The sequence below is a fragment of the Xenopus laevis genome, chromosome 1S (assembly GCF_017654675.1).
Source record: "Xenopus laevis strain J_2021 chromosome 1S, Xenopus_laevis_v10.1, whole genome shotgun sequence".
NCBI lineage: Eukaryota > Metazoa > Chordata > Amphibia > Anura > Pipidae > Xenopus > Xenopus laevis.
Window position 1 is genome coordinate 186,795,285 of NC_054372.1, and position 24,587 is coordinate 186,819,871.

Sequence of the window (24,587 nt, forward strand, 5' to 3'; positions counted from 1 at the left end):
TGAAAGAGGTAACATTCAGTAAAACCCGCATTTCATTTAATTTGCTGAGTAACGTCCATTCGCCAGAGCGAATTGCTGACTGGCGATAGAGTGCGAATGACCGCTAGCGTCTGTCTCTTTCGCGAGCAAAGTGACCCCTGTGCAGGGTCGGACTGGGAGGCTTGGGGCCCACCGGGGCTACTGCCCCAGGGCCCCCCTCCGGTCGCCGCTGCCGCTCCGGAGTGCTGCAACGGTGCGCATGCGCGCGGTGCCGCGTTTGTGCACACAGCACTACCTTTGTGTGCATGAGCAGATATTCTATTCTACCGCGACCCCGGACAAAGTGGGGTCGTGCCGCCCCACTAAGTAGCGGATCTGGGCCGGCGGGGCCCACAAGAGCCTGGGGCCCACTGGGTTTTTTCCCGGTGTCCCGCCGGCCCAGTCCGACACTGCCCCTGTGCCTGTCAGTAAACTGCCGATGTCCCTGCGGGCGGTAACGATAGCGAATTGATGCTAGCATTAGTCACTTGCCCTCGAGTAAATCTGCCCCAAGTGGGCAAACTAGATATGTAGATAATTTACACACACGATCATCTGACAATATAGTCACTTTACATTATGTGATCTAAGGGGCAGATTTATCAAGGGTCGAATTTCGAAGTTAAAAACACTTCGAAATTCGACCATCGAATTAAAATACTTCGAATTTGAATATCGAATTCGAACTTTTTTTCATCGAATTTGGCTATTCTGCGGTCGAAGTAAAATCGAACGATTAAATCCTTCGAATCGAACGATTTTATCGAACGATCTAACAATTTTTAGTTCGACTTCAAAAACTTAGAAAAATGCTGTAGAAGGTCCCCCTAGGCTAACATGGCACTTCAACAGGTTTAATTTGGCAAAGTATTGAATTCGAAGTTTTTTTTAAAGAGACAGTACTTCGATTATCGAATAGTCCAACGATTTTTACTTCGAATCGAAGCCGAAGTAAATTCGAAGTTGTAGTATCCGATTCGATGGTCGAAGTATTCAAAAAATTACTTCGAATTTCAAATTTTTTTACTTCGAAAATTCCCTCGAATTCACTTTGACCCTTGATAAATCTGCCCCTAAGTGTAAAGCCCACACTAGAAAACAAGTAGAGAAACAAAGCGTTTTGGCTGTAAATCATATTTAATCTTGTTCCTAACATTCTTTAGTAACAGAAAAAGCCCAGAACAAAATCAACGCGCAATCGGATAATTAGTGAGTACAATATATAATAAAAATCAGCAAAGTGAACTCATTTAGATATCCATTTAGTTTCCAGCCGTGTTTATTATTTATCAGAATGGAAAGCGCTGCCTATTGCAGTGTGTTGCTCTTTTCTGTTTCTCCTTCCGCCCCAAGCTGTTCCCATAGCAACCCTTCAGTATGTGAGCTTCAAGTCATGGGCGGGGCGCCTCCTCTGTGATGGACAGGCTGTCCAACCAACAGTCATGCAAGAATCTCTTGCTTGATCCAATGAACAGCGGCATCTTCAGTCAGAGGGGCGGGGTCCCTGTGGAATGAGAGCTGCGTCCATAGTTGCAGGTGGGACAGGTTGCTGAGCGGAGGTTTCCGAACATCAGAGGTGATGAAAATGTATAAGACTTTCCTGCTGTTTGCCATGTATTTTATTCTCTTTCTGTTCAGGGTTGTGTCTTTATAATGAGCCTGGCACTGTGTGTTTGACAAGGAGTGAATGTACATGAATATAAATGTAATAATAAGCTTATTAGTAGCCACTGAAGGCTTCATACATGTATGTCTGTATAAACACACAGAGCCAAATCATTTACAATAGAGAGTACATTATTTTCTTTCTATACTGATGTTAGGGGCATAGACTGTAAGCTCATGGGGCAAGCGCCTCCGTCCTACTGTCTCTCTTACCACATTGCGCTGAATCTGTGTGTATTTATATATAATACACAAAAGCCATGAATATCTTGTAAATTATATCCTTATAAACGGTGAGTTCTGATGTCATCAGTTATAAACAGCGAGTTCTGATGTCATCAGTTATAAACAGCGAGTTCTGATGTCATCAGTTGTAAACGGTGAGTTCTGATGTAATTTCTGTCACATGACTCACTGAAATTTGTGTATTATAATAAATAAAGTACCCCCTGTTGCAAAATATAAGGATATTAGAAGTCACCTCGGCCTTCGGCCTCATGTTTTTTTATGGTCATGAAACTCCTCGGTAACTTATTATATCCTTATATTTTACAAGAGGGGGTACTTTATATTTATTGTATTTATTATCTTACTTGTCCTCCCCGTATGTACAGGTATGGGAGCTGTTATCCAGAATGCTCGGGACCTGGGGCTTTCTGGATAACAGATTTTTCCATAATTCAGATCTTCATACCTTAAAGGGATACTGTCATGGGAAAATTTTTTTTTTTCAAAATGAATCAGTTAATAGTGCTGCTCCAGCAGAATTCTGCACTGAAATCCATTTCTCAAAAGAGCAAACAGATTTTTTTATATTCAATTTTGAAATCTGACATGGGGCTAGACATTTTGTCAATTTCCCAGCTGCCCCATGTCATGTGACTTGTGCTCTGATAAACTTCAATCACTCTTTACTGCTGTACTGCAAATTGGAGTGATTATCACCCCCTCCCTTTTCCCCCCCAGCAGCCAAACAAAAGAACAATGGGAAGGTAACCATATAACAGCTCCCTAACACAAGATAACAGCTGCCTGGTAGATCTAAGAACAACACTCAATCGTAAAAACCCATGTCCCACTGAGACTCCTTCAGTTACATTGAGAAGGAGAAACAGCAGCCTGCCAAAAAGCATTACTCTCCTGAAGTGCAGGCACAAGTCACATGACATGGGGCAGCTGGGAAATTGACAAAATGTCTAGCCCCGTGTCAGATTTAAAAATTGAATATAAAAAAATCTGTTTGCTCTTTTGAGAAATGGATTTCAGTGCAGAATTCTGCTGGAGCAGCACTATTAACTGATTCATTTTGAAAAAATTTTTTTTCCCATGACAGTATCCCTTTAAGTCTACTGGAAACTCATGTAAACATTTTTAAATTCGAATTTCGAGGACATTTTAGGGGCAGATTTATCAAGGGTCGAATTTCGAAGTAATGGGAGTTTTTGTGAACTTCCATAACTTCGAAATTCGAATAAAAAAAGACCGACTGAAATTTTATTGAAAAAATAAATACAAATAAAATTTTTTTTTTCTGCGGGTCAATAGGCTGTATCCGAATCGTTTCAATCGAAGTAAGATCGTATTCGATCGAATTAGATTCAAAGTATTTTTTAAAAAAAAACTTCAATTTTTCAACAATTGACTCCACATAGGTTCTAGGAGGTCCCCCATAGGCTAAAACAGCTATTCGGCAGGTTTTAGATGGCGAAATTTCGATATTCGCATTTTTTTCAAATTTGATTCGAATTTGGACTATTCCCTAGTTGAAGTACACAAAAATAGCTCGAAATTCAAATTTTTTTACTTTGAATTTTCAATTCGACCCTTGATAAATCTTCCCTTTAGTGTACTTCGACTAGGGAATAGTCCAAATTCGAATCAAATTTGAAAAAAAAATTAGAATATCGAAATTTATCATGTATTGTCTCTTTAAAAATTCGACTTAGAATATTCGCCATCTAAAAACTGCCGAATTGATGTTTTAGCCTATGGGGGACCTCAAAGAACCTATTAGGAGTCATTTGGTGGACTTTGAAAAATCTAATTTGGAAAATACTTTGATACGAATTCGATTGAATACGATCCGAATTCGAATCGAACGAACGAATACAGCCTATTCACCCAAAGTTAAAAAAATTAGGCTTTAGTTCCCCTTTAAAAACTTTTCTAAAAATTCACTCACAAGTGTGATGTTTGCATATGCATGTAAAGTCTCTCTTTTGGTAATCTGCTCAATTGTTTGGTAAATTCCAGGGTTGAAGGTCCCACCAAGGGTAAGGTTGTCCTACTCCACCGCGTGTTACTTTCCGGGCGAATAGGGATGATTTCACATCGCTTTACCTGATGAGTTTCGTCGGACTTCCAACTTCCTCAGACGCATCCCCCGTTCAACCGGACTGCTTAAAGGAGAACTAAAGCCTAACTAAAGAAGTAGCTAGAAATGTTGTACATTATGTTTTGGGCTTCTGTACCAGCCCAAGGCAACCACCGCCCTTTAGCAGTAAAGATCTGTGTCTCCAAAGATGCCCCAGTAGCTCCCCATCTTCTTTTCTGCTGATTCACTGCACATACTCTGTGCTGCTGTCACTTACTGAGCTTAGGGACCCACTCACAATATACAGTACACATAGAATAGAAATGTCACAATATAAGGCTGATTAGAAATTAATACAGATAATTACTACATGGCAGCACAGAAACCAGTGCAATTAGCATCAGAATTTAATAATCAGCAAACCTGTAGCATCAGCTTATATTACAGCCAGGGAAGCTCATTTTCTGCTGGATAATTAGTGACGAGCCCTAAGCTTAGCTTCTCAACAGCCAATCAGAGCCCACTGAGCATGTGAGTGTCACAGACACTTTCCAAGATGGTGACCCCCTGTGACAAGTTTGAAGTCCTGGATCATTGCTGCTATTGACAAGCTGAAACTTTAGCCTCGTGCAATAAGTTCAGTATATAAAATATAGCATTTTTAGCCCTATTCATTTGTATGGTTTAGTTCTCCTTTAATGTATGAAGATTCAAATTATTAAAAGATCTGTTATCCGGAAATCCCCAGGTCCCGAGCATTCTGGATAACAGGTCCTATACCTGTACCATAATATTCATACAGTAGAGGGCTAACCTTGTTGTCTAGACCAGTACACACTGACCATTGCTTCACTGGACCATACCAGTATATTGAGAGGGTTTTACCTTTAGTTCCAGAGGTAAAAAAGCTGTTCCAGATCAATTTGCATCCATCTTAACATAGAAGGTACAGAAAAAAAGGATTTTTTTAATTGGATAAAATGGAGTCTATTGCAGGTGGCCTTCCCGTAATTTTTTAAACATGATTAAACCTCTTTATCTTTAGTGGTTATTCCCCAGTGTCTCTCTGATAGAGAAAAGTCGCCCCTTTATTTATTTCCATGTCCATAAAATAACTGCAGGGCTGTAACATTTCCTATCCATGGCAATCAGTAATAACGCTGCATTTTGTATCAGATGTGCAAACCGGTTATTTTGACCATTATTAAATAATTTTTAACTCAGCCTCACCTAGCTCCTCAGACAGATGGTTTAATCAGTGACAGAGGGCATGAATGCTCTTGTGATAAGAAGTAACTTTAATTTTAACTTTAATTTTAACTTTAAATCACAATATTTAAAGAAGTAAATCTATACACTGTGTGTGTGTGTGTGCGCGTATATACAGTATATTCTTGTTAATTGCTTTTACTGTTTAATTCTTTGGATGTTTATCTGAAGGTTTTTTAATCCATTGAGTTTACAATAATTAATTTAATCCATTGAGAGCAGAGCATGTCAGTGCCAGTGTTTCCTTATTTAGTGCAGGAAGCTTACAGGACAAGGGCAGATAGTTGTTATTGCTCTTAGAGAAAAGAGTGTTACTATTAACTTTTCTTCTCCTGGGAGCAGTTATCTTTAGACACCCTAATTATATAATAATTAAAAATGTTGTTTAATACAAACAGATTTGAAGTTACTCTGACCATATAAAGGCACAAGATTGCAGACTGAGTTATATAGGGAACTCTGAGTATCACTCATGTATTATAAGGTATAATGTACCCCCTACTGTAAATGATAAGGATATTAGAAGTCACTGAGGGGTTCTGTTACCATATAAAGGCACAAGGCTACAGGCTGAGTTATACAGGGAACTCTGAGTATCACTCATGTATTATAAGGTATAATGTACCCCCTAATGTAAATGATAAGGATATTAGAAGTCACTGAGGGGTTCTATTACCATATAAAGGCACAAGGCTACAGGCTGAGTTATACAGGGAACTCTGAGTATCACTCATGTATTATAATGGATAATGTACCCCCTACTGTAAATTATAAGGATATTAGAAGTCACTGAGGGGTTCTGGGACCATATAAAGGCACAAGGCTGCAGGCTGAGTTATACAGGGAACTCTGAGTATCACTCATGTATTATAAGGGATAATGTACCCCCTACTGTAAATGATAAGGATATTAGAAGTCACTGATTGGCTTTGTGACCATATAAAGGCACAAGGCTGCAGGCTGAGTTATACAGGGAACTTAGTATCACTCATGTATTATAAGGGATAATGTATTACTGTAAACTGTAAATGATAAAGATATTAGAAGTCACTGATCGGCTCTGTGACCATATAAAGGCACAAAGCTGCAGGCTGAGTTATACAGGGAACTCTGAGTATCACTCATGTATTATAAGGGATGATGTACCCCCTACTGTAAATGATAAGGATATTAGAAGTCACTGAGGGGCTCTGTGACCATATAAAGGCACAAGGCTGCAGGCTGAGTTATACAGGGAACTCTGAGTATCACTCATGTATTATAAGGGATGATGTACCCCCTACTGTAAATGATAAGGATATTAGAAGTCACTGAGGGGCTCTGTGACCATATAAAGGCACAAGGCTGTAGGCTGAGTTATATAGTGAATCACTCATGTAATATAAGGGATAATGTATTACTGTAAACTGTAAATGATAAAGATATTAGAAGTCACTGATCGGCTCTGTGACCATATAAAGGCACAAAGCTGCAGGCTGAGTTATACAGGGAACTCTGAGTATCACTCATGTATTATAAGGGATAATGTACCCCTACTGTAAATGATAAGGATATTAGAAGTCACTAAGGGGTTGTTCTGTGACCATATAAAGGCACAAGGCTGCAGGCTGAGTTATACAGGGAACTCTGAGTATCACTCATGTATTATAAGGGATAATGTACCCCCTACTGTAAATGATAAGGATATTAGAAGTCACTGAGGGCTCCTGTGACCATATAAAGGCACAAGGCTGCAGGCTGAGTTATACAGGGAACTCTGAGTATCACTCATGTATTATAAGGGATAATGTACCCTCTACTGCAATTTATAAGGATATTAAAATCTCCATTTCTTTTCTTGTCTGTTCTAGATGGCAGGAACTGCAAGACATGATCGGGAAATGGCCTTACAGGCTAAAAAGAACCTCTCAACCTGTACAGATCCTATTGAAAAGCTGCGTCTCCAATGTCTCTCTAGAGGATCAGCAGGCATAAAGGGTCTGGGCAGGTGGGATATTAAATTAAACTGAAAATTGACATATTGTTGGTTTTCTTATTAGAGTTGTACACATTTCAGTACTTTGACTTCTTATTATGTATTGTTGAGTGACATGTTAATTCCCCTATTCTGCCTACCGTTTGGGAAAGTTTGTGGGTATGATATACAGTATACAGTATACGTGGGATCTTTTGGGAATCATTGCCTATTGGCCTTGTAACAGTTTGCCTCATGCTCTTTTAAAAAATCAGAACTGTTAAAGGGGTGGTTCACCTATCAGTTAACTTTTAGTATGTTATAGAATGGCCAATTCTATACAGCTTCTCAATTGGCCTTCCTTGTTTTTGAATTATTTGCCTTATTCTTCTGACTATTTCCAGCTTTCAAATGGGAGTCACCGACGCCATCTAAAGAATAAATGCTTTGTAAGGCTACACAGTTATTGTTATTGCTATTATTATTAATCGTTTTATTCAGGGCCTCTCGTATTCATATTCCAGACTCTTATTCAAATGAATGCATGGTTGCTAGGGTTAGTTGGACCCTAGCAACCAGATTGCTAAAACTGCAAACTGAAGAGCTGCTGAATAAAAAGCAAAATAACTCAAAAACCACAAATAATTTAAAAAATGAAAACCAATTGCAAATTGTGTCAGAATATCACTCTCTACATTATACTAAAATTTAACTCAAAGGTGAACAACCAAGGAATTGTTCAGTATAAAACTAAAAACTTGGTAAATAGATAGGCTGTGCAAAATATTTGTTTTTAATATAGTTATTTAACTAAAAAATTTAATGTATAAAGACTGGAGTAAGTGGATGTGTAACCTAATAGCCAGAACATTACTGCCTGCTTTGCAGCTCTCTTGGTTTCCACTGATTGGTTACTAGTCAGTAACCAATCAGTGACTTGAGGGGGGCACATGGGTCATAACTGTTGCTTTTGAATCTGAGCTGCATGCTAAGGATGAATTTTAAACTCACTAAACCAGGGGTCCCCAACCTTTTTTGGACGGGGGTCGGCAGCTAGTTTGGTCATTTAGAGGTGACCAACCTGTATAAAAAATATCAACTTTTGTTTGTGCTACATTTGCTCCAAAAAAATGTGTCCAAACCAATTATTATGCATTGGGTGCTGCTGCTTCTGGGGACTTTGAAAAAAACCCAAAGTGATCTGTAATATTTGCCAAGAGTGATTTACAATATTGCCGGTGGGAAAGCATTTTCAGAGATTTGTCACCTGCTGCAGTGCAAATTTAACTGTGACCGAAAGTCTCCCTGTGTGCTATTGACCTTAAATGAGAGGCAGTTTGTCCTATCATCTTAAAGGAGAAGGAAAGGCTAAAATGAAGTAAGCTTTACCAGAAAGGTCTATATAACTATACACCAGTAAACCCTCAACGTTATGCTACTCTGAGTCCTCAAAAGAAACACTGAATTTCTTTCCTTCTATTGTGTACACATCGGCTTCTGTATCAGACTTCCTGTTTTCAGCTTAAACCTCCAGGGCTTGGGCTTGAGCATGCTCAGTTTGCTTCTCTCCCTTTCCCACCCCTCCCTCCTCCTCTCCCTGCTTTATTCTGAGCCCAGAGCTATAAGTGAGCAGGGAAAGACTCAGGCAGGAAGCGATGTCACACCAAGCTAATATGGCAGCTGCTATCCTAAACAAACAGAGAGAGACGTTTACTCAGGTATGGTAAAGCATTCTACAGAATAAATATAGTGTTATAGCTTGCACTATTGTGGCTAATCTATTGGCAATAAACTGCTTCTGTAGCTTTCCTTCTCCTTTAAGTGCATTTCATTGCAGTTGATACACATGACCTGTATCCTTGGATTACATATTATTGGGCCATCAAGGAAGCCAGTGACTGAACCCTGATTTGATTAAAAAGGTTATGGTTGCTGTACTGAATACTCATTGCACATTTCTATTACCATAAAACGTGCCTGTACCCTATTACTCTTGTACTTATTTCTGCAGAGTATTTCGCATCATGGATGACGACAATAGCAGGTCCCTTGATTTTAAAGAGTTTTTAAAGGGCCTGAGTGATTATGGTGTAATGATAGACAAAGCAGAAGCCCAGGAGCTTTTCTCTGTGTTTGACAAAGATGGAAGCGGAACAATCGATTTTGATGAATTCCTTGTCACATTACGAGTAAGTACACAACTTAAATTAGAATTAATTTAGCTATAAGAATGGCTTGAGTTATACTTGTCACCAAGTATTGACTATAGCTTGTATTGTGGTCACCACAAAGAATTATTTGAATAATATTTTATATTATATAACACTATTCTGCCTCATCAACAAGCAATAAATAATCCTTCAAACTAAAACTGCCCAACTGCAGAAAAATAGACCCCTGGTTTGAGTCTCTTGATTTGGTGAATTTACAGTGTGCCCAGCCAGTACTATTTGTTGCTGGTATTGCTTTTGGTTAGGGATGCACCGAATCCACTATTTTGGATTCGGCCGAACTGCAGAATCTTCGCGAAAGATTTGGACGAGAACCGAATCCAAATCCTAATTTGCATATACAAATTAGGGGTGGGAAGGAGAAAACATTTTTTACTTCCTTCACGCAATATACCTCCCCACCCCTAATTTGCATATGCAAATTAGAATTAGGTTTCGATGGGCAGAAGGATTTGGCCGAATCCTGCTGAAAAAGGCCGAATCCTGGGCAAATCCCGAACCAAATCCTGGATTCGGTGCATCCCTACTTTTCATTTCATTTCCGTTATCTTTTGTGCTGTTAATATTCTGGGTTTGAGTTTATTAAATGGCTTAAGTTCTATCCCCACGAATGTCTAGTTTACTTATAGATACGCTCACCTATATAAATATTGGGAGGCACATTTATCAATTTCGAATTCATGTGAGTTTTTTAAAACTCCCATAACACTTAAATTCGATCAGTCAAAATTTATTAATAACATCGAATTTTTGAAAACTCCGATAAATAGAATCAACCCAAAACTCGAATGAGTTGAATGTCAGGAAGGCTGCAAACAACTCCAAATTGATCCCTGGACATCTCCCATTGACTTAAACAGCAATTCGTCAGGTTTTAGGTGGCGAATGGAATTTAAGTTCTTAAAGGGCCATTGTTTGGCGACATCGCCAAACGAGCGGATCTCTACGTCTATGGCCACCTTTAGTTTTACCTGCAACTTGCTTGCTGCTTTCAAGATTAAAACTCCCGAACTTGGTTGCCCTTTTATTGGCCACCAGTGGGATCACCTGACTATAGCTGGAATGGTTGGGAGCTACAACATGGAGCTGGCCACTGGTCCTGTATAAATTATAGCAAAAAAGGGAAATATATATATACACATATCTCCTTTTATCGGCACTGACCACATCTTCAGTCAAGGGCTGGGTGCTCACCATTTATCTCACAGTTCCATAACAGAAAGCACTCACAGCAAATCAGTCGCTTTAAACGCTGTAGTAAAAAAAGGCTTTATTCGTCCATTATATCAATGCGTTTCGATCTGCAGGAGATGAGGAGATCCTGATGACTATCTATCTAAGTCAATGGGAGATTTAAAGCTACTGATTTGCCGTGAGTGCTTTCTGCTATGGAAATGTATATAAATACATAATGTACATACACACAGGTATGGGATACTTTTTGAGGACTATTCAGTATCACTGCAGTGGTGTATCTGTGCCACCCTATCCTTCTACTATGTGCCACTAATTACGTGACCCGCTCTATGCAGCCGCCCATGTCGAATGCAAGGAAAGAAATTATCATGCAGGCCTTCCGGAAGTTGGACAAATCAGGTGATGGTGTTGTGACTATTGAGGATTTGAGGGGGGTTTACAATGCAAAGCACCACCCAAAGTACCAGAATGGAGAGTGGACAGAAGACCGGGTTTTTAGGAGTTTCCTCGATAACTTTGACTCTCCATATGACAAGGACGGGCAGGTATGTGATATGTTCCATATTTTAGAGCTCTATATTATATTATAAGAATATTTTAATAGATTTGAATTTAATGAATTGGGCAGGGATGTTAATTGAAACTGATTAACTGGTGCACAAAAGTACAAAGTAAGGTTGAATATATTTTCTCATTCAGTTTTAGCTAAAGTATTTTTTACCCATTTTGAAAAATCTGTGAATTATTTTCATGCATTTCACATGTGGCAAATATTTTTTGGCAGCTGCAGTGTGGTCAAAACCATTATAATATAAGGTGCAAATTACTGCAAGTTTGTGTCTGAAAAGATTTTCATAGCACATGGAAATTTCTTCTAATGAATGTCTATAGGAACATATACTATAGGAACACATACTATAGGAACGCGTACTGTATATAAAAGGAAATGGCAAGAAAAACTTAAAGGAGAACTCAACCCAAAAATAAAAAAAACCCTCCCTAGTAAGCAAGATAGAATCCCCTCCCTGCTTCCCCTTGAAGACTTCAATAGGTCTGTCTGTATAATTTTTCCCACCTAACAGTGCATAGTAAACACAGCGGAGCTTGTGGGTGCCATCTTCTGGATCATAAGTCTTCATCTGTAATAGAGCTCAGTATTGGCACCTGCACAGTTGGAGCAGTCTTCTGAAGTGTACCGACTGCACATGCGCCAAAAGTGCCGGAAATTGCCAAAGAGGGCACAAAAAAAACCTTAGATTTGGAAGATGGCACCCAGAAGCTCCTCTGCACTTACTCTGCACTGTTACATTTTACAGATATTTTCAGACCTATTGAACTCTCAGAGGGAAAGCAGGGAGGGGAAACTATCTTGCTTACTAGGTAGGGGCATTTTTTAATTCTTGGGTTGAGTTCTCCTTTAAAAGAGAATTCAACCTGTAAAAAAAAACAAACCCTCCCCCCTACCCTGGGTAGACCCCCCTCCCTCCTACCCCCAGCCTACCTGCCCCCCTGGGCAAATGCCCCTAATTTTTTACTCACCCCTCCGTGCAGATTCTGGCCTTGGAGTTCACGGCAGCCATCTTCTTTTTTCTATCTTTTTCGGAAGTTCCGGCGCATGCGCAGTTGGAGTAAATTTCCGGTCCCGAACCACTGCCCATGCACAGAAAGTCACATAAATTTTTGAAAATGTTTTGGAAATTTTCATGACTTTCGGCACATGCGCAGTTGTTCGCCACCGAAAATTTACTCCAACAGCCCCTTGGCCCGAAAATGCAGTCAAGACAAAAAGATTACTGGAGAAGAAGAAGATGGCTGCCGTGAACTCCGAGGCCAGATTCTGCACGGAGGGGTGAGTAAAAAATTAGGGGCATTTGCCTGGGGGGGGGGGGGGGCGTGTAGGCTGGGGGGGAGGGGTGTCAACCCAGGGTAGGGGGAGGGTTTTTTTTATTAATGGTTGAATTATATTGTCAATTTTTAGTAGAGACTTTTCTCTGTAGAATATGAGATTTGACCACTGATTTCCATTTGGAGTCAGCATGGCTACCATGTTGGATTTGTGCATGCTTCATGTAGTTGAAACATTCACATTACTATAGGAAGAGTTCCGGCAACAAAGAAGCTGCCGCAGTATGTGTTCTCAAGCTCAGGATCAGTCCAGGCCGTGGACTCCGTTGTTGAACCTGTATTTAAGAAAAAGAGAATGTATTCACTTAGTTGGATTGCAACTAACACATATTCAAGGTGAAACCACTGCCATGGCATGACAGGGCTGCAGTATATTTTCAAAAACAGCATTGTACATTTACTCTTACGCTTTCTTCACCAAAATAGGTTACACCGGAGGAATTCACAAACTACTATGCAGGCGTCAGTGCTTCCATTGATACTGATGTCTACTTCATTACCATGATGAAAAATGCCTGGAAGCTTTGAGTGTATGGAATTCAATTAAGGCTCAACTTTCTGGGGTTTTTCTTATATCACTAATACACAATTAAGTAAATATTTGAAATACAGGCACCTTTACTTGGAAAAACACATTTCTCTGGCTTTCACAAATTAACTGAATGTTATAGCTTTCAAAAGCTGTACCTTTCCAATCTGTACAGTAATATCATATAACCTCTGCCTGTATTTCTCTTATTTAACTGTGGTGCTGGATATTACTTTAACACACTTCTACTTGAACTCACATATTTTACTAACCTTTATTTAATTGTTACTAAATAAAAGTTTTTTGCTATAGTAGGTTTGCAAAACCTAAAAAACGCGCACACAAAAAGGATCAAATAAACTAAAGTCAGATATATTAGAGATTGACGGGGGGAAACAAGAAGGATTCAAGGCAGTTTTTCCTATTTTCACAACAGTTTCCTTACAGTCAGGTTTTAACTAATTGGCGCATTTCAAAGCAGACAAATGTGCCATTTTGTAAGAATGTGTTCAACTGCTCTGAGCAATCAAACCCATTCATTTTCATTGGGTGTCAGTAATCAGTGCAGCTCAGCTACTTTTGCTGAGTACTAAAAGCATCCCAAATCACTATGCAACTTCCATATGGGGATTAATGATTCAGAAACACGTTATTCCAGTGTTAAAAATAAATTGTTAGATAGGAAAAAGACCAGTGTTCTTTTTACAAGCTGCATGCATCAATACCACTTGCAAAATGATGCCAGATAATAATACAGAAGTCCCATAATTGTAATTGCAGAGGCACGTTTATCTAGGGTCGAATTTCGAATTCCGAATTCATGTGAGTTTTTTAAACTCCCTTAAATTCGTTTGAATTTGAAATTCGATTGGGAGGTAATTTATTTAAAAAATCGAAATGTTAAAACTCGGACGAATTTGAAAACTCGAATCGAATTCGATTTGAATTATACAAAACTTATTTTCTCCGAAAAAAACTTGAACATCAGGGAGGCTACAAACATCACCAAATGATCCCTGGACCTCTCCCATTGACTTATACAGTAATTCAGCAGGTTTTAGGTGGCAAATAGTCTCATTTGAATTCTTAAAGGGCCAGAGTATGATAAATCTTGAAAATCGAATTAGATTTTTTTTTAAAAACTCAAATCTCAAAATTTGGATAATCCCCTAGTCGAATTTGACAGTTTTGACCATAAAAAATTTAAAAACTCTAATTTTCAATTCGACCCTTAATAAATCTGCCAACTCAGCCTCTTAAAAAAAAAAAAAATGTGCAAGATATTGTCCTGTGTATGGCCACAAAATATTTGCCTTCCCATTCAAGTTCTGATGAGGGCCACTACAAATATTAAGGGGCCCATTTACTTAGCTCGAGTGAAGGAATAGAGGAAAAAAACGTTGAATTTCGAATGTTTTTTTTGGCTACTTTGACCATCGAATCGGCTACTTCGACTTCAAATCGAACGATTCGAACTAATAATCCTTCGACTATTCGACCATAGGCTTTGGTAGCTTTTTTTGGTTGAAGAAAAATCGTTCAATCGATGGATTAAAATCCTTCGAATCAAACAATTTGAAGGATTTAATCGTTCGATCGATATTCGAAGTCAAAGGATTTAACTTCCGCAGTCGAATATTGAGGGTTAATTAACCCTCGATATTCGACCTTAAGTAAATTTGCCCCTAATTGTTTTGGGGAAAAATCCTTTTGTTTCAGCACAACATGGTCTGTGGATTGCAGGCTTTGACCATCGGTTTTGCAGGGGCCCCATATGATGTGATGTTTAGCCTGAGGGCCAAAAGCTCAAATTACCCATATTCAGTCCACCATATATAAGTAAAGCTGATCTTCTCTGTTCAGCTTTAATACCTCTTGTGTGCACAGAGACCTTTATACAGGCAAAACATCAGTGGACTCTTAAAAGTTCATTTCTTCCAAATCTTTACTGTACAATGTCACTGTCTGGATGGTATTGTAAAAACAGTACACTCAGTAACAAACAGTGGTAGTAGATAGATTAAATTTTTCTCATCAGTACAGCTCAAATAATCTATATTGAAAACTTCATTGTGTAACAACTCTCTACAAACCCCGTAGAATGATATTAAAATGTGTTCTATCTTCATATATATGTTTTGCTATTTTTAAGGCATTTATTATAATAATTACTAACACTGCACCGATTTCACTTCCAAAGGTGGTGGGTCTTTGGTAAATGGGTTGGTAAAAAATGATAAATAATGCAACATGATTTAAGTAGTTTATTCCGGACCTTTACAGTTTGTGATATAGTCCTTGGACTGGAGAGAATGGATTCATGCTGTAAGCCCATCATGTATTTCTGTGATTGTCTCTCAAAGACAAAGATTTATAATTAGCTGTCTTGTATTTAGAGAGGACGTTTATCTAAATGTAACATTTGGTGGGTTATTTATCAAAATCCGAATTTATCTCAATATTTTCTGCTACAAACTCCAATCAAATCTGCACTGTTTTTTTACGCTTATTTATTATTAAATTTTCCCGAAAATTTGCTTTGCAGTAAAAAAATCAGATTTTCACGTTTTTCTTTTATCCGATTTTCGAGTTTTTTTTTTAATTTTTACCCGAAATTTCAGAAAATGTTGGGGTATTGCACGAAACCCAGCGCACATCAAAAAATAATTGGGACTTCTCCCATTGACATATATGCAATGTCGATTCTGACTTTTCCATCCTCTGGGTTTAATAAATTCCGGAAAATTTTGGCATTCGTAGTTTAGTAAATAACCCCCATAGTATACTGTAGAAAATGGTGTTCTTAGAAATGGCCTTCCTCTAGTTTTTGTGGTTTTCCAATGATTTTCTTCCTCTCACTTACCTGAGAATTACAATTTAGTATGAGACTTTGGGCCTTATTTATCAAAATCCGAAATTATGTCATTTTCTTAAATATACTCTGACCAAATCCGCACATGTTTTTTTGCCCTTATTTATTAAGAATTTTTTCAGAAGATTTTGTGTGTGGAAAACTTAGATTTTTTCAGATTTTTGCCTAAAAACCACAAAATCTTATTATTGCACGAAACCCATCACAGATCAGGATATCTTTGTGACTTCTCCCATTGACTTATATACAACCTCCGCAAGTCGATGCAGGATTTTCGGATTCTGACTTTTTCCATCCTCAGGGTATAATACGTAAAAGTCTTTTTTTCCACTAAAAATTCAGAATTTATATTAAAAAATGTTTTTGATTTTTTGATTTTTTGGCATTCGGAATTTAATAAATTACCTCCTTTGAGGTCATACTCTCTCCTGTTAATCTTCCATTCTGCCAGTCAAATTCCTTCCCTGTTGCTAGACCAGTGGGACATTAGCGATCACATACAGATATTGGATCACTTCTCCAGAAACCCATTATCCAGAAAGCTCCAAATTATGTGAAAGCCATCTTCGGTAGAATTCATTTTAAGGAAATAATTCAAATTTTTAAAATGATTTTATTTTTCTCTGTACTTGATGGTATCTAAAATGCATGAATCCAGATTGGTGCCAAACAATCCTATTGTTTTTTTTTTCATGCTTAGTTTTTAGCACACTTAGGGGCAGATTTATCAAAGTGTGAGATTAGAACTCACCATGATGAAACTCGCTTACATTATATTCATTCCTTTGGGATTTTTAAAAGCATATTTATCTAATGGTGAACTCCGTTGATAAATACAATTCTAAAAATCCCATAGGATTGAATAAAACATGGGCGACTTTTTCGGTGGTTAGCGCTAATCTCACATTTTGATAAATCTGCCCCTTAAAGTATGGAGATCCAAAGAACAAAAAAATCCCTTATCTGGAAAACCAAGCAGTTCAAATAACAGATCTGTTTATTTTTAGTCTGTATTTTTTTTTTTTAATGTACTTATTTCACGAGTTGCGGTTTGTAAAATAATTTAAGTCATTCAGTTCTCCGGTAAAGAATTTTGACTATTATTTAGTTGAAAAGGTCTGAACTGAACTGATTCTAGCAACCATTCAGTAGCCTGAATACCAACCCAGAGAGAAAGAATGAAGGCAATGACATGTAACAGTATACCAGTAATATGTAGCCTCACAATCATTCATCTTTCTGTCTTCTTGCATTGATGACTAGCAACCAGAATGCATTTTAAACACTGGGTTAAACATAAGCAGAAAAAAGACATACAACACGTGCATATGCAAATAATAATAATAATAAAACTTAAGACCAACTTGCATTGGTCACAGGATATACAAAAACAGTGATTTTAAGGTAAGAATCATAGTTTATGCAAGTGCTGTTTTTTTTACAATAACAAAATAAAAAAAAAAAACTAGGGCTCGTTTACGAACGCAGCCTCAAGTGCAGGTGCTCTAAAATGGGCACCAGTTAATAGTGCTGCTCCAACAGACTTCTGCACTGAAACCGGTTTTTCAACAGAGCAAACAGATTTTTTTATATTTAATTTTGAAATCTGACATGGGGCTAGACATATTGTCTGTTTCCCTGGTGTCCTCAGTAATGTGACTTGTGCTCTGATAACTTCAATCACTCTTTAATGCTGCACTGCAAGTTGGAGTGATATCACCTCCTCCCTTCTTCCCCTAGCAGCCCATCAGCAGAACAATGGGAAGGTAACCAGATACAGTAACTGCTCCCTCGGAGGTATAAGAACAGATTCAAAAGAAACAACAGCCTGCCTGAAAGCAGTTCCATCCTGAAGTGCTGGCTCTTTCTGAAAGCACATTACCAGGCAAAATGACTTGAGATGAGCCTACACACCAATATTACAACTAAAATAATGCACTTGTTGGTTTAGGAATTAAAATTTAAAAATCAAATAAGACTTACATTTCACATAGCAATTGCATTAAACTGTTTGGAATCTTCATTAAAGTGGACCTGTTACCTACACATAAAAAGCTGTATGACAAAAGTCGTTTGCAAATTAATACCTGTTATAAAGGCGTTTAAATATCTGAGATGTCAATCAAATATTACCTGCCCCGCCTCTATGCCTGAGGCATAGAGATGGGGCAGTCAATTACTTTCATTTTCCATTCATCTCTTCCTAGATGTCACTGCTCTCCCCACATTCCCCCTCCCTTTTCACACTCTATAATTGGTTAGGGCAATATGTATGGGCTATAGGTCCCCCATTGGGCGCATACACAAGATTTTGGGGTGATACACAACTTGTCTTAATAACAGTGTCCACAAAATGGCTCCTGCCTGCATGCTGTAATTGTGTAATTCCAAGATGGAAGGAAACAATGTAAATAATAAATGTAGTGTAAATAAGTTTTACTTTGCTCAACTAACATAATAAAAAATAATTTGGAATTATTTCTTAGGGTGCCAGGTCCCCTTTAAGTTTTATATCTCGTGCTATAATTGTAAATAGAAAATAATGCTACTTTTTCTCTTTCCAGGTGACAAAAGACGAATTTCTGAACTATTACAGTGGAGTTAGTGCATCTATTGACAGTGATGCCTACTTTGTACTGATGATGAGGAACGCCTGGAAGTTGTGATAGGTGCATGGTTTTAATACACGTTTTAAAGTTCTTCTGTTTGTGTGTATAATGGATTTAACTGGAAGGAGAGACCACCAGAAAAAAAAACACAGTTTTATAGAAGCTGCTGCTGCTGACTGAAATGGACAGTAAATACTGCACACAAAGATTTATACATAATAGTACTTGTTATAAAATGTTTATATACAGTATGCAAATTTTTCCTGTAGAAGAATATTATAATTAGAGTGCCCTGGACTATCAGAACACGTAGAACAAAACATTAGGCCCTAGCAAGCAGCCAGAAGTTTGAATGAAAACCCTCTGAAACTCTGAAAATACAAGGTATCATTAAAGTAGAACTAAATCCTAAAAATTAATATGGCTAAAAATGCCATATTTTATATAATGCACTTATTGCACCAGCCTAAAGTTTCAGCCTTTCAATAGCAGCAATGATCATGGTCTTCAAACTTGTCACAGGGGGTCACCATCTTGGAAAGTGTCTGTGACACTCACATGCTCAGTGGGCTCTGAGCAGCTGTTGAGAAGCTAAGCTTAGGGCTCGTCACTAATTATCCAGCAGAAAATGAGCTTCCCCTGTAATATAAGCTGATGCTACAGGTTTGCTGATTATTAAATTCTGATGCTAATTGCACTGGTTTCTGTGCTGCCATGTAGTAATTATCTGTATTAATTACTAATTAGCCTTATATTGTGACATTTCTATTCTATGTGTACTGTATATTATGAGTGGGTCCCTAAGCTCAGTAAGTGACTGCAGCACAGAGCATGTGCAGTGAATCAGCAGAAAAGAAGATGGGGAGCTACTGGGGCATCTTTGGAGACACAGATCTTTACTGCTAAAGGGCTGTGGTTGCCTTGGGCTGGTACAGAAGCCCAAAACATAATGTACAACATTTCTAGCTACTTCTTTAGTTAGGCTTTAGTTCTCCTTTAACAAGCACAAAAGTGCTAGAGCACTAAGGGGTGCAAAAGCACCTGCCCCAGGGTTTAGCGGCACTTGGCACCTAATGCTGAATTAGAAATTTGGCACTAGGGTCAAAGCACAGCACCGGTATGTGCAAAACAGCCCTGTTCTTATCACCTGCCATAAAGCAGGCAGTAAGTACAGGACATTGTTGTGGCCTGCTTCAGTCTATGCATCAGCTCTGTTCAAAGTAAATACTGTGAACATTTACTAGCCTTGTCCAATAACCCATTATACTGCTCACTACTGTGGGGTATATGAAACAACTCACAACCAGTGTGTGTAGTGTATTCACCTTCAAACAAGGAAGCTGCCTACCAAAGGATGTAGGGGGTTGACTGGAACACCTTAATGGCTTTACCTTGAGCTGATGTGCTAGGTCTCATGGTGGATTTAATTTAACAGTAAAATATCTTATTGTCATCTTTATATTCTCAAACTTAATTTCCATTTAGTAAATTCTATTTAAAAATTAATTTTACATTTTGTATGTAAGTATCTGCCTTTTGGAATTGTTATTATTATCGTTACCTGTGTATATTTCTTTCAAATACTGTAAATCTTGCAGTATTTCAAAAGACAATAATTGGGTAAATTAACGTCTGAACCTCAGAGATATTTAGCTATAATTGAATTACTGCAGTTAGTTCTCAGAAACACACATATTTATTGCCTTTTGTTTTATTCAGGATACAAGTGCCTAGTAAAATACTAAAAACTCTGAGCTGGTCTGGAGGTGCAGAGTTAACCTTTAAGCAACAGTGCCTTAGAACTTCATGTAATATGGCTGGTACATTAAGGGGGTTATGTATCAAGCTCCGAATTTATCTCCGTATTTCTAAGATAAAAATCCGAGCAACTGAAAAAGTCAATTTTTTGGACTATTCCGCAAAAACGATTAAAAACGATTAAGTATTGAAAAAAAAATTCAGACTTTTTAGTCCAAAATCCACGAAATCATCGGATATCGGTACGGACAGCAGCGCAGACACTGGCTCCTTCCCTATTGACTTAAACAGGTCCCGAGAGCTGCCGGATTTTCTGATTCCGATTTTTTAGACCATCAGGCTTTTCAGATTTTTTTTTTTGATCCAAAAAAATCCGAATTTTTCTGATATTCGGAGCTTGATAAATAACCCTATAAAAGTCTACATTTAGGGGGAGATTTATTAAGGTTTGAATGGTAAATTCGAATTAATTTTTTTTTTGTCAAAACTCACAAATTCGAATTTAAAAGCACCAACTCAAATGTAAATTTGAATGTGAGATTTATCACAACCCAACCATAGAAACAGTTCTAATTCAAATGATTGCAACCTAATCCTTCTTCAATTATTGGTATGATAACTATTTAAAGGGGGGGTTCACTTTATGTTACTTTTTAGTATGTTATATCCATTAGCCTTCATTTTTCTTTTTTATACTTTTATACTTATTTGCCTTCTTCTGACTCATTCCAGCTTTCAAATGGGGGTCACTGACCCTATCTAAAAAGAAATTCCCTCGAAGGTTAAACATTTATAGCTATTACCGTATATACTCGAGTATAAGCCGTTCCGAGTATAAGCCGAGGTACCTAATATCACCTCCAAAAACTGGGAAAGCTTATTGACTCGAGTATAAGCCTAGGGTGAGAAATGCAGCAGCTTCTGGTAAGTTTCAATCAAAAAATTGAGGGTTTCTGCTCCCATTGGAGGTGCCGGCGACCATTCTTGGACACTGGCGAATATTCTCAGAGACTATTCTTGGATGCTGGCGACTATTCTTGGGAGCATGCGACTATTCTCAGACGCCGGCGACTATTCTTAGACGCCGGCGACCGTTTTTGCGCTTGACCCGAGTATAAGCCGAGGTAGAGTTTTTCAGCATATTTTGGGGGCTGAAAAACTCGGCTTATACTCGAGTATATACGGTACTACTTCCTATTTCTCATACTTAAAGTTCATTAAAGCTGAACAACCCCTTTAATGATTTTAAACCAAAATTAACCAATATTGACTTCATATTAAACATTTAGGGTGGTATTTACTAAACTCCGAATGCCAAAAACCTGAAAAATTTGTGTTTTTTTAGTATACAATCCAAATTTTTAGTGAAAAAAAAATCACGGCTTTTTCGGAATTTATTAAACCCTAATGATGGAAAAGTCTGAATCAGAAAATCCAGTATCTCAGACCTGTCGAGGTTACATATAACTCAATGGGAGAATGTAATACCCGGAAATTTTCCGGTAAAAAGCATAAGATAAATTAGAAAAATTCGTATTTTTCACAGTTTTTTTCTGATTTTTTCCCCACAAACAAAATTTTCGGGAAAGTGTATTAATAAATAAGCCAAAAGAACCCGTGCGGATTTGGACTGAGTTTTTTTCAGAAAAAATAAAGATAAATTCAGACTTTGATAAATAACCCCCTTGCAGTCGTGGAAATACTCATGTGCCTTGTATTGATTATAGGTTTTGGTCTTTCTCCTTTTGAAGAATTTTACACATCATCTTGGGTTTCTCTTGACTAAAGCATCTTTTCCAGTGACTGTGTTATGCTCTCTGAATTCTATAACCACACACACACTAAAATAATCAGCAAGTGGCCTTAGTTGATGTTTTTTTTCTTGTATGTATATAAAGCTACTATATATTGTTTGGGGCTTTTTCCTGTTTCTGTAACTGTCACTATAAAACTCATTGACATTTTATTCCATGGTCCTAGTTAGAATTCACAGAACCACCTCCAGTATCTAATACATCTGTGAAGCTATTTCAGAACCAGCAGTAATTGTTTGAACTGTATTTTCCCCCTATATAAGTGTTAAACTGAGCATATAAATGATCTTTTTTATATTAAATTATTTTTTTTATGTTGAGCAATTTTTGTTCTTTCATTTGCCTTATATTTCAGAAGAAATTCCTTTTTGTGGTAAACCTTTATTTGACCAACAGAAATTTGTCCTTTTGGTCCTTTTTCTTACCGCGGTGGTTCTAGTTCTGCAGACAAGTCGTGAATTGGGCAAGGGTGTGATTGCAGCCAGGATATCCTACCAGTACTGTACAATTGTTTGAGTTTGGTTTGAGACTGGATTTATTATTGCCTTTGACTCATTCTGGGCAGGGGTTTTGATTGAGGCAAAGATAATCTACTGTAGCAAGACAATGCTTTGGTTTGAGATGTGCACTTACAGTTTTGCTGGGCTATTAAAAGGCACAACGTTCACCCAGGTATTGTAAACTAATCAGATATTTAGGGGCAGATTTATCAAGGGTCAAATTTCGAATTTGAAAAACTTTGAAATTTAAATTCAAAAAGACCAATCAAAATTATATTGAAGGGTTTTTTTGGCCGAACAGGTCCGTTTTCAATCGAAATAGAATTGTACGAATCGAAGTAATAGCGCAATCGAATCGTACGATTCAAACTTAGATTTTTCAAAGTCCACCAATTGACTCCAAAAGGGTTCTAGGGGGTCCCCCATAGGCTAAAACAGCAATTCGGCAGGTTTTAGGTGGTGAAAGTCGACATTACATGATAAATTTTGAATTTTCAAACTTTTTTCAAATTTGAATCAAATTTGGACTATTCCCTAGTCGAAGTACACAAAGATTAGCTTGAAATTCAAATTTTTTTAATTCGAATTTTCACTTCGACTTTTGATAAATCTGCCCCTTAGTTTCAAATGGCTGACCAGTAAATGCTCTGCACTGATTGGCTGCTGTGGCGGATTAATGGGGACAAGAAGCCTTTGCAGTATTTTCACAGACTTCATTTAACTGGTAAGCAGTACCTGCTGATTGTCCTTAAAGGTGAACTACTGCGAAAATGAAAATGTAATATAAGCTTCATTATACTGAAATAAGAAACTTTCTAAATACAACAATTAGAAATTCTGTACTGTTTCTGAAATAATCCTTTTGCCTTGAAGATGTATAAGAGCTCATTCAAATAACTGATTCCAGTAAAAACAAAATCTAACAAAATAACTGCCTGTTGTACAAATCCTGCATGTAAAGAGACATGATTTCTGGTGATTTTAACAGAGTGAGCTCTAATCATCTACTAGGAAATGAAGCCCCCCTATAAGATCTATTGGATCTAACTGTCAATGAATATCTGACACCCAACTGCTGCATGAAGAGAGAATGAAGAGAAACAGATGCTGAGGGAGGGATAGTGAAGATGAACTTGATTATTTCAGAAACAATTGCTAGAAAGTTTCTTATTTCAGTATGCTGAAGTTTATATTCAGTTTTTGCGACAGTTTCCCTTAAAGCATACATTTCACTCATTACAACCATTCACATTGGTCTAGATTGTGAATTTTAATCCAACAAGTAACCTTTCTCATACTGCAACCATTAATGTGCTTTTCTGTTATTCATTGTTTTGTATAATAGTGAATAACAAATAATTTTTTAAACTGCCCCTGTACCTGTTTTAGGAGACAAATAATTCCATGGTCATGGAACAAATCAAAGTCAAGGTAAGAGGCAACCACACAGTACTAGGTGGGCAGCATCTTATAAATCAGGACATTGAGTAAGTTTCTTAGTGGGGTACCTCGGGGCTCGGTATTGGGTCCACTTTTATTTAACTTATTCATTAATGACTATGGGGAGGGTATTATAAGTAATGTATCAGTGTTTGCAGATGACACAAAACTATCCAGCCCAATTAATTCCATCCAGGATGTGGCACTTGCAACATGATCTTGACAAACTGGCAATCTGGGCAGCTAAGTGGCAAATTAGATTCAATGATGATAAATGTAAAGTTATACACCTGGGATATAAAAAAATCCACTTATACCCTAATGGGACTGTACTAGGCAAATCCATTATGGAAAAGGACCTTGGAGTCCTTGTAGATGATAAACTTGTCTGTAGCAAGCAATGCCAGTCAGCAGCATCAAGGGCAAATAAGGTCTTGAGCTGTATTAAAAGGGGTCTAGAGTCAAGGGAGGAGGGGGTCATTCTTCCACTTTATAGAGCACTGGTAAGGCCC

At 37.8% G+C, this 24,587-nt stretch overlaps 1 protein-coding gene across 3 annotated transcripts; it reads left to right on the plus strand.

Annotated features, from left to right (window-relative positions):
- The first annotated feature begins 1,219 nt into the window (after window positions 1–1,219).
- On the plus strand, window positions 1,220–19,062 carry capsl.S (calcyphosine like S homeolog). Of its 3 annotated transcripts, XM_018244528.2 has the most exons (7): window positions 1,521–1,594; window positions 3,937–3,956; window positions 7,117–7,253; window positions 9,232–9,409; window positions 10,984–11,193; window positions 12,980–13,083; window positions 18,519–19,062. In XM_018244528.2, the coding sequence occupies exons 3-6, from the start codon at window positions 7,117–7,119 to the stop codon at window positions 13,079–13,081; spliced, it is 627 nt and encodes a 208-aa protein (XP_018100017.1). In that variant the 5' UTR covers window positions 1,521–1,594; window positions 3,937–3,956; the 3' UTR covers window positions 13,082–13,083; window positions 18,519–19,062. The 3 variants fall into 3 exon arrangements, with proteins under 3 accessions (XP_018100016.1, XP_041436528.1, XP_018100017.1); XM_018244527.2 differs by lacking the exon at window positions 3,937–3,956 and having other exon boundaries at window positions 1,220–1,594; XM_041580594.1 differs by lacking the exons at window positions 3,937–3,956; window positions 12,980–13,083 and having other exon boundaries at window positions 1,376–1,594.
- The last annotated feature ends 5,525 nt before the right edge of the window (window positions 19,063–24,587 follow it).